The sequence below is a fragment of the Petaurus breviceps genome, unplaced genomic scaffold, assembly GCF_028583685.1.
Source record: "Petaurus breviceps papuanus isolate PSGF00001 unplaced genomic scaffold, PetGlider_PUasm1.0 108, whole genome shotgun sequence".
Taxonomy (NCBI): Eukaryota; Metazoa; Chordata; class Mammalia; order Diprotodontia; family Petauridae; genus Petaurus; species Petaurus breviceps.
Window position 1 is genome coordinate 91,970 of NW_027185593.1, and position 10,712 is coordinate 102,681.

Here is a 10,712-nt window from a genome sequence, read left to right on the forward strand (position 1 = left end):
ACTTTGAGGCTCAGAGGCTCACGATTAAAGAAAGACAGCTTTCAACAACTCTTGGGGAGCACTTGGTCCTAGTTCACCTCTCTCCGAATCTTCAAGACAGTAGGGGAGCAGCCCTGACTGCCGAGGCCAGGTCTAGGGTGGAGAGATCTATCTGTAGGGTCGCTAGGTTTCCCCTCAACCCCAGGCCTGGGCTGCTGGGAGAGGCGGGGACAGGGGCGGGGACAAGGAGGGCGGGCCGGACCCTGCCGGGCCAGGAGGTTAAAGGTTGGGACTCAGCCTCCCCGCATTACCAGCTCGTCGACACCCAGTTCTCGGTTTCTCCGCCTTCAACAACCCAGGCATGATGGCTTGGGCTCCTTTGGCACCTCTACTCCTCCTGCTCCTGGTGCCCGGAGTACCCAGCGTGCCCAGCCAGGTCGGGAGTCGCGGTCAGCCCCAATTCCACCGAAAATCCCAGTCCACAAAGCCTGTCTGCACTCAGCCGGTCTACGATTGGTGCTCTTCCTGGGAAAATTCCCGAATATGCGAGGTACTGGGCCCGGGACAGAACTGCTGGCTAGACCGCGACTGGGCACGAGTCCGGGGCTGGAGCAGGGGAATGGGGTCAAATGCCGAGCTCTTTTCCCCCGGAAGCCGGGCAGGTACCTGGCGGGGAACAGCAGGCAGGGCAGCGTCCCGAGGCGGGCCCCTGGGACGTCTGGTCCTCCCCCATCCTGGGACTTCGCCAGGCCAGATACTGGGAGAGATAGGAGCCAGCTACATAAACCCGCCCATGGCGAGACCTGAGTCCCTGAGCACCAGATAGGCAGACAGCTCCCTGGGGACCCCGGCAGCAGAGAGCATAGCATCTAGGTGTCAGACCCAGGGGCATAGAAGCAGGAAACTGGACAAAGAAACCAGGAGGGTGAAGGGTTTTTCCCCCCAAAGCCTAGGGGGTATCCTGGTATGGGTGGGGCTTCCTAGGGTCCCAAGTGGCCCCCACAACCTTTTTTTCCCTACTGCTTTTCCTAGCAACTTAGAAGACAATTTAGATTTGACTTGAGGGTGGAGGTACCCATGGGCGTCACCTGGTGGTGGGACTATCCTTGCCCCTATAGGGCCCTGAACTCCCTCTTGCCCCTTTCTGGGGTCACTGGGCAGCCAAGTGTCTCTAGAGGCTCCTTCCTAGGGAGTTGGAAGCTGAGAAGAAGGCTGAGGAGGAGGAGGAAAGTGTTGAGGGGAAGCAAAGGGGCAGCCAGTTGAGTGGGTCAGGATTTGCTCAGAGACCCCATGATAGGCACATGGTGACTCACCTGGAGCTGATTCCTCAGTGGTTTCAGTGGATGGGGAGGGGGTGGTAAGAGAAGTAGGAAGTTGTCCCCAGTCAATGGCCAATAGGGACCTTTTCTGTCCTGATGAATGGGAGAGCTGGGAGGGTTCTTAGAACAGAGAACAGAAAGAGGACTGCAGGCATCTATTGTTCCAGGGACAGGCCCAGAAATTCTGGTGGGGAGAATGCCCGTGCCAGAAGGGCCCTCCAGATTATGAGGTGCCAGTCCTCATCTGGCAGACTGGGAAACAGGCCAGACTTCCTTTCTACCAGGCTGGCCAGTATTTATTAAGTGCCAGATGCTGCTGAGGCCTGGCTAAAACACCAGAGGGAGGAAGGACCCTCTCCATGAAGGAGCTGCCACTCTAAGGAGGGATAGAACATGCCCACTACACACAAGTCAATCTGGGACTGCATCACATGTCTGCATTCATGGGCATAGGAAAGTCTCTGGTGAGCAGCCTCCCTCTGCCAGGCAAAGGTGGCACTTTCTCTACATTTTACACCCTGAATCCCAGGCACTGAGGCTAAGTGACTTGCCCAGGATGACTTAGCCACTGTGTGCTTAGGACGGGACTTCCTGGCCTCATGGCAGCCTTTGCATGTAGGACAGATAGACTATGTATGTATATGTCTATATAACTATATAAAATGTGTGTGTACATATGTGTCTATATGACTATCTAGAATACGGGATACATATTTATGGGGCAGGGGGAGGACATTAACAGAGATTTTTTTTTTGAGGGGGTAGGCAGAGCAATTGGGGTTAAGTGACTTGACCAAGGTCACACAGCTAGTAAGTGTTAAGGGTCTGAGGTTGGATTTGAACTCAGGACGTCGACTCCAGTGTCCGTGCTCTATTCACTGTGCCACCTAGCTGTCCCACAAAGATATCTCTTGAAAGTGTCACTGAGCTGAACCTTAAAGGAAGCTAGGTATTCCAAGACAGAGGTAGAGCATTCCAGGCATCAAGGGGAGCCTGTGCAAGGCCCTGGAAGTGGGAGATGGAGTCTCCTGTTCTAGTAACACCAGAAGAATAAGTGATAGAAAGTAATGGGTAAGGAGTTTGGAAAGAGAGGCTGTGTGGCCAGAGTCTCATTGGCATTGAATGCCAAAGAAAGCAGTTTGTATTTTTTCGTAATAGCAGTAGAGGGCCAGGGCCAGAGCCAATGAAACTTCTTGAGTACAGGGAAATCCTTTTGGCAGCTGTGTGGAAGATGGACTGGAGAGAGGAGAGGCTGGAGGCAGGGGATCCAATCAGCCCTTGCAATATCCCATGCAAGGGACACTATGAGGGGACTCAGATGCTGTTGGCTCTCAGAGTCCCATCATGCCATAGCTGGTGAGGAAAGTAAGGTGCAGCTTGACCTCAGAAACCTGTCACATTGACTCTACTTGTCTGTCCCCCACCAACGTATGCTGACCTGCCCATCCTGCAGTCGGACAAGGAATGTTCTGCCCTATGGAGACCTTTGGATGTCCCTCCAATCTCTGTGAAACTCTTCTATGAGGCACTATGTCCTGGCTGCCGGTCCTTCCTGGCAATGATGCTTTTCCCTACCTGGTTGTTACTGGGTGATAATGTCATGAATGTCACTCTTGTGCCTTTTGGCAATGCTCAGGTGAGTGGTCCAGCTCTGGCCTGGGGTGAGAGTGACAGTGGAGGGGAGTTTGCCAGGAGCCTCTTGCCTTCCCCTTCACATCTTGGTGGTGGTGGTGTGTGTGTGTGTGTGTTTCAGGAGACCGAAGTGAATGGGACCTGGGAGTTTACCTGTCAACATGGGGAGCTGGAGTGTGAGCTCAACATGGCTCAGGTAAAGACTCTTCTGCCCCAAACCCCTCCTGGAGGTGACTGTAGGCAGTCCACTTAACCCTTGGGCCTCTTTTTGCTCTCCTGGTACATTAGAGGGAAGCAGGGTGTGGAATATTCCCCAGGAAAAGAGGATTCTTGCTTTCTGCCCCTCAGTCTTATTCTCTGCTCCTACAGACCTGTGTGTTGTACCTCCTTGGGAGACAGTTTCCTAATGCCTTTGCTGTGATCAACTGTATGACGTCAGCTGCTGATCCAGAGACCTCACTGGAGCCAGTAAGTGCCTGCCTGGTCTGGCAGGGGGGAAAGAGAAGGGGAGAGAAGGGTTTTCTTCCAGTACCCCCTTTGTTTCTCCTTTGGGGCTACAGCTAGACAGATGCCTCCCTGAGTCCTTAGGCAGCACTTCATTGCCCTGGGATCACTTAAAGGACACTGAGCTTATGCAGAGGGTCAGCTAGGTGGCACAGCGAATAGAGCACCAGTCCTGGAGTCAGGAGGACCTGAGTTCAAATTTGGGCTAAGACACTTAACACAAAACTAGCCCTGTGACCTTGGGCAAGCCACTTAACCCCAAATGCCCTACCTTCCCCCTTTAAAAAGTACTCCCCCCCCCAAAAAAAAGTTTGTGCAGGGTAGGAATGGCTGTAGACCTAGGAAAAATGACTGCTGTTTCTCTGAGCCTTGATTTCTCATAAATAAAGTGGGCATATGGAAAGGTGGTTGGTAGAATCAAGTAAAAGTCACTGATATGGCAAGTGCCCAGACCAGTATGAGGTATTGGTAATAGATGGAATGAAAGAAATGATGGAAGGCATTTTAATAGTATTATTATTATAATATTAATTTATAATTATATACTAATACAAAGTAAAATTTAATTATAATTACTAATTAATAGATAATATTACTTTTTAGAGATGTTAGTTTCCAGAATGTTCCACGTGTCTGCTCTTGTGAGAAGAGTAGTGAAATTATGGTCACTACTACTATTTAGAGGTAATGGTTGGGCGGTGGACATCACCATACAGACCAATGACTCATCCTTAAAGTATGAAAGTAAGGACCTAATCCTTGGCGGTTAGCCTCACTAGGTGCCCCACCTCCTGGACCCACTTCCACACCTCTTCCTTTTGTGAGGTTGGGTTTTCTGTTGACTTAGATGGGTAGAGCATTAACAAATGGTCCAGAAGTAAAGACAGACACTTTCCTTAGCAACCAGGTTAGTTTGAGGGGGCTTCCTCCAGGGAATGCAACCCCTCTGAATGTGTCTATGTTCTTTGGGGACCCAAAGGTGGCAAGATTTCAGAAGATGAACTTTGCAGGCAGGGTACTAGTTCTCTAGAATGGGAATGAATTCCTTGGAGGCAGAGACCACGTCTCTTTGCCTTTCATTCTGTCTCCAGTGCTTAGCACCCAGTAATTGCTTGGGTAAGTGATAATCATCAACAAATTTGTTGACTCTTGATGGATTCATCTTGTGGGTATTCCATCTGCCCACAGAGGATAAAGGAGGTTGTGTTTCTTCTGTCTTCTCTTCCCATGCAGTTCTTATCCATTTCCTTTCATGGCTTTTCAATGGAGTATCCATCCAAAACAAAGCATCAGTCTTTGCAAATTTCACACTCTCCAATCATCATCCTACATTGCTGTTCTGTGACTGGCATACTACCTTTGCCAATCCTTATGTCCACTTCTCTTGAGACAGTCCTTGTTTGACTGGTTCCTATATTGGGTGTAGCCTTCATCTGCCCACCATGTATCTCCCATCATCCTTTGAGTCACCTGCACTTGTTATTCTTGGGGGAAGCGGCCTATGCTTTTAATCAGCATAAATTTAGAACTCCTAGTATGGAAATGACCTGTGGATTTTCTGTTCCTGAGGTTGCATCTTAGAGAGTTTCCTGAGGAAGTCTGGTGACTTGCTCAGGGTCACACAGCATCAGAATCCAGGCCTCCTATTATCTCAAATCAGCTCTGCTGAGTCATACTTCACCTAAAGAATTCTGGTATTAAAAAGAAGGGCCTTCTTTGGTGGCAGGGATGAATTCAAGTTATGGTCTTATTGAATGAGTTAGTGCCTAGCATTGTGCTAGGCAGTTGGGAATACAAAGACAAAATGAAGATCAGGACTTTCACTGACATTTTCCTAGAGAAACTCATGAAACAGACAAGAATCATGACTGAGAAGGGAAATAAAAACTTGTTTTTGTAGTGCTTGAACATTGACAAAGATCATTGTTCCACACCAGCTCAGAGAGGGAAGTTGTGTAGAAGTTTTTGTTGCCATGTTATTTTAACTGAATCATCTATTTTTTTTACATTTTTATTTGATGTTTTGAATTCCAAATTCTATCCTTTCCTCTCTATCTTCCCTCCCCCCTGAGATGTTAAGCAATCAGATAGATTATATATGTGCAATAATGTAAAACATTTCCATATTAGTAATTTTGTACCAGACCCAAATAGCATACTTTTGTCTGTATTCAAACAATATCAGTTCTTTCTCTGGAGGCAGATAGTCCTTTGGGACTATCTTGGATTGTTGTATTTCTGAGAACAGATAAATCATTCACAGTTCTTCATGAAACAATATTGCTGTTAAATGTTCTCCTGGTTCTGTTGATTTCATTATGCATCAGTTCATGTAAGTCTTTCCAGGTTTTTCTGAAATCATCTTGTCATTTCTTATAACACAATAATATTTCATTTATAATCATAGGCCACAGCTTGTTTAGCCATTCCCCAACTGATGGGCATCCCTTTGTGAATCATCATTCCAATGAACAGAAATTTATCTTCCTTATTTCATACCTATGGTTCCCTCTACCACAGCTGATAAAAACAACCATATTCCTCAATTTGATAAATGATCAAAGGACATGAACAGGCAGTTTTCAGATGAAGAAATCAAAGCTATATCTATAAGTATATGAAGTGTTCTAAATCACTTTTGATTAGAGAAACACAAATTAAAATAACCCTGAGGTACCACCTCACACCCATCTGATGGACTAATATGACAAAAAAGGAAAATGATAAATGCTGCAGAGGATGGGAGAAAGTTGGGACATTAATGCATTGTTAGTGGAGTTACTAGAAACGATTAAACCATTCTGGAGAGCAATTTGGGGAATGGCGAACAAGGTGTGGTATATGAATGTAATGGAATATTATGCAATAAGAAATAATGGAGGCAGATTTGAGAAAATCCTGAAAAGACTTGTACAAACTGATGCAAAGTGAAATAAGCAGAACCAGGAAAACATTGTACACAGTATCAGCAACACTGTGTAATGATCAATCATGAATGATTCGGCTCTTCTCAGCAACACAGTGATCCAAGACAAGCACAAAGGACTCAGACAAGAAAATGCTATCTACATCATATCTATATCTATCTATCTATCTATCTATCTTTACAATTTTGTAAAAGTGAATGCTAAAAATTGTTTTGACATCTAATTGGGGAAAAAATTAAATACTGTTTAAAAAATGACCCTGGAACAAATATACATAGTTAAGCAAAAGAAATTCCTGCATGTCCAAAAAAAGTGTGTCTCTTTCTGCCTCTTGAGTTCATCCCCTCTCAGGTAGGAGGTAGGCAGCATTCTTCATCCTCAGTCCTCTGGAATCAGGACATTATTTTTGCTACCAGGATAACAGAAGCTGAGAAAAATGAAGGGATTTGTCTAGGGTCCCACAGCCAGTCAGAATCAAGAGGATAAGGACAAAAGTCCCATGAGCCTTCTAAAACTCTGTGGAAGTCAGTGGGCTGCTGGGCAGCTTCCTCACATTCTACATACACACTTTTCCCCCCAGAGCAATGTCTTAGCTCAGGGAAGGTCAGTTCTTCCTGAATTCCAGAGATAGGGGGCACATTTCAGAGAATTGGAGTCAGAGAAAGGGATGATGATTGGGGAAAGCCAGGGATAATCCTGGTTTATCTTCCTCTGGTGGTCTCTTCCATGGGAGCTGAAATTGCACTCCAGCTGTAGGCTTGTGTAAGGGAAAGAGGGGTGGGTTTGGAGATCTGAACACACTCTGATAACTCCTGAGAGAGGGGAAGGGAGGATCCAATGGGAAAGATTTGTCCCATTTTCAGGGTGAAGGCTGCCTGGGTTTTTAATTCCCCTTGCCCTTCACCCTACTGCCTCAGTAACAGTTGAATAGATTGACCCAGTTGTTCTGGAGGAAGAAGAAAGGTAGGGTAATGCTAATGGGCTCAGGTTCCTCTCCAAATAATACCTCCTTCCCTTCTTTGCAGTGCCTGAAGATCTATACCCCTGATATATCTGTGGATGATGTAAAGAAATGTGCGACAGGACCCCAAGGCAAAAAGTTGATGCATCAAAACGCCATGATGACAAATCACCTTTCCCCTCCACATACATACACACCTTGGATTCTGGTTGAAGAAGTAAGAGCTGTACCCTCTCCCCAACTCACCTGCTCGTTTCTGTTAACTTGGCCTAGCTTCTTCCCCAGGCCATAACTCCCATTTCCCACTCCACCCCACTAAACCTCCATTAAGGAAGGGATCAGTTTCTTCCGGAGCCATGACAAAGGTTTCTTCTCAGGGTCTTGTGGGTACCTAGCACTACCCAGACACAGAAGCTCCAGAAAATGGAGGGAGAAAAAGTGGAGCTGCATGTAAGAAGCCAGTGTATTGGAGTGGGCAGAGGACCAGGGTTCAGAGCCTGTTTGAACACCTCTTTCTGTGACCCAGGGATAGCCCCCTTATTCCTGTGTGCCTCTGTTTCCTCACCTGCAAAATAAAGGGGATACTGGCCTGAATTCCTTCCCAGGATGGCTGAGGGAGAAATAGGCTTTAAAGGGGAGTTGTTTTTATCTAGTCTCATTTTATAGATGAGTTATTTTAAGTTAAGTGAGTTGCCCTAGCCTCCAGGTAGTATGGAGCAGAGCCCAGAGGCCCATTTGGTTCCCTGACTCCAAATCACCCACTCCATGCTCCTGATCTTGCCCACTCTAGCATTCACTGGTCATGTGACTATAAGTAAGCCCCTTCCACATTCTGAACCTCCATTTTTGCCTTAATCATTCCACTCAGTCTTCTCAAGAGTTATAGTTAGAGTTACTTTCCTAGCTCTTCAGGCTTAAGGCATTTTCCATTTATTCTCTTATTTTCCCCTGACAATATTTTTTTTTTGTGCAGAGTCACTTAGAAAATCCAGCTGAACTCTTAAACACTGTGTGTCATCTATACAAGGTGAGTTGCCATACCTCATCTGGAAACACTTCCAAGATGAGGGGGAGTCCCTGAAACTGGTCAGGTCCTTAATTCAAGAGGATTAGTGGTGGTGCTAGAGGGTTGGCTGGGGCTGAGGGTGTTGGTGGTGGTCTCATTTTGGGCTCAGGCTCTAGGACTACAATTTCCCAGAAGGGATAGGAAGAGGAGGAGAGGACAAAGGTAAATTTGGATCTAAGAGTAACAGTCTCAATATGTTTTAGGGGGAGATGCCCGATGCCTGCAAAAGGAATACCTTTTCCATCATAAGATGAATCTTCTTGCAGTGAACCTGCAGTGACCTCAGGTGCATTAATGTAGGCCTGGTATACTACCAGTCATATATATATATCAGCAGGCAGCTGGTTGGGCTGAGAGGGTCCAAGTCTCCATGTGAAGCCCAGAGTTTGTTGTATGTGGGTACCCAGATCTTTTTGTGTCTTCCTGACAGGCTCAGGAAACCTTATCCTCTCCACGGTTTTCTTGAAATAAAAACCTATTTTGAGAAACATGATTGAAGTTTTGTATTTTTTTTTTTAATTACAAATTTAAAAAAATTTACGACTAAGTTGTTTGTTCGCCTGTTTTAAACAAGAAGGCCAGAGGGTCCAGGTGCTGCCAAGTTCTGCCATTCTGTGTTGTAAGGTTCCTTCCATATGTGACAATGTTTTCTTAGGTCTTTCCAGGCGTGGCATTCTATAGGCCACATTCTCTTCTCTATACCTGGTGGTATTTCCCAGGAATAACATTGTTGACAGCTGTGACAGCCAAGTTCTACAGTCAAGTTCTACAGTCTCTTCTCAGAAACACATCCTCATCAGGAACACTGATAGTTCCCATTCATATATCACTTTCCTCCTTACAATGAATTATTTTTTAAATTTTTCTTACAAGTCTGAGAATGGATGCTCAGATATTTGGGATGTATCCGGCAGATAAGGACCAATCCGACAACAATTAAATTCTGTGATTCACTTCTGGGTTACTGGGGCCCCACCCCCTGCTGAGATCTAGGAAAAACAGGCCAGAGACCATTAGGTCAGTAGTCAAAATCACTTCTGGAGAATGGACTGGAGCGAGCAGTGGCCGAGGCAGGCAGACTACCTCTCCCTCCCCCCTTCAGGCCACTGCAGGAGCCCAGGGGTGAGGCGATAAGGGTCTACACTGGAGGGGCATCAGCACCAGAGGAGAGGTGAAGAAGGTGAGAGACATCGGGAAGGCCAGGTGGACGCCCGGCTTGTGGGACGCTGACAGGAACGGGGCGGGGGCCGTAGCCCTTTGTGAGGGCTCCTGGCGCAGGGCTTTAGCCACGATTTCAGAAGGCTCCTGCTGCCCGCCTGCCGGCCCCTAAGGGAGTGGACGGGCTCGGGGGGAGGGGTTGGCTCCTATTTTCTTTCCTGCGCTTTTCTCTTTTTTGGGGGGGCGGTGGTCAAGATGGAAAGCCCTTTTTTCCAATTTCTCCGGGTAGGGGGGGAGAAGCATGGAGATCGTGCCGTTATGTGCCAGGCCACAGAAGCATCGCTTCACTGGATTCTCACAACCAGCCTGGGAGGTCCTATTGTACAGATGGGGAAACGGAGGCTAAGGGCTGAAGCGACTTACCCAGGGTCACCGCGCTAGGAAGCGGCTGAGGCGGCTCGGACCTCGGCTCTTCCCGCTCGCCCAGCGCTCGGCGAACGACGGCGGCCCTTAGGCGTTCTGAGGGGTTGTGAGGCAGTTCTTTAATGAGGAACTGAAAACAAAATAAAACCGAAGTTAAGCCTAGGTGGAAGAACAAGCCTCAGGACCCGGAGGCGGCGGGGCCAAGGCACGCGCAGGGAGGAGCTGAGGCTGAGTCTGCGCAGTGCCCACTTCCGCCTGGGGAGCCGCCGGGGCCTGGTGACGTCAGCGCACAGCCGGCCGCCGCCGGAAGCGCGGGGCGAGAGCGTTGGCGCGGGCTGTTTGGGAGCGGGAGCTGCGGCCGCGGCCGTGGTGGTGTCTCGCGCGAGCTTCCGGTTCGTTCGGGGTCTCCGGGGCCCACGATGCCTCCGCCCGGGCCGCGACTCGTCGTGGGTCTGTTGGCCGCGTGGCGGCCGCTGTTCCGGGGCCGGCTCCTGCTGGTCACCAACACGCTGGACTGCGGGGCGCTCATGGCGGCGGGGGACGGGGTACGCCAGGTCTGGGAGCGAAGGCTGGCCGAGGGCGCCTCCGGGTCCCCGCAACCCATCGACCTGCGCCGCACCGGTGAGCCGCACCCCTGACCCCGGACACGCGTGACCTTCCCCCACACGACCTGTGGATCCCAGTAACCCCGCCCTTCCCCACCCCCATACGGACTCCCTCCCCCCCTCGACCGGCGAAACAGG

General features: G+C 48.6%; 2 protein-coding genes across 2 annotated transcripts in view; both read left to right on the forward strand.

The window, feature by feature from the left end:
- The first annotated feature begins 200 nt into the window (after positions 1-200).
- Positions 201-8,881, forward strand: IFI30 (IFI30 lysosomal thiol reductase). The gene is given in 8 exon segments (XM_069064912.1): positions 201-529; positions 2,752-2,934; positions 3,052-3,126; positions 3,300-3,398; positions 7,387-7,539; positions 8,296-8,349; positions 8,592-8,622; positions 8,625-8,881. Coding segments are annotated over 8 exon segments (828 nt in total). The 5' UTR covers positions 201-340; the 3' UTR covers positions 8,669-8,881.
- A 1,363-nt stretch (positions 8,882-10,244) lies between these two features.
- The window catches only part of MPV17L2 (MPV17 mitochondrial inner membrane protein like 2), a 5,606-nt gene continuing 5,138 nt past the window's right edge, over positions 10,245-10,712 (forward strand). Inside the window, exon 1 of the mRNA XM_069077401.1 lies at positions 10,245-10,590. Within this exon, the coding sequence (XP_068933502.1) occupies positions 10,389-10,590 (202 nt within the window). The 5' untranslated portion in view covers positions 10,245-10,388. The remainder of the gene's footprint in view (positions 10,591-10,712) is intronic.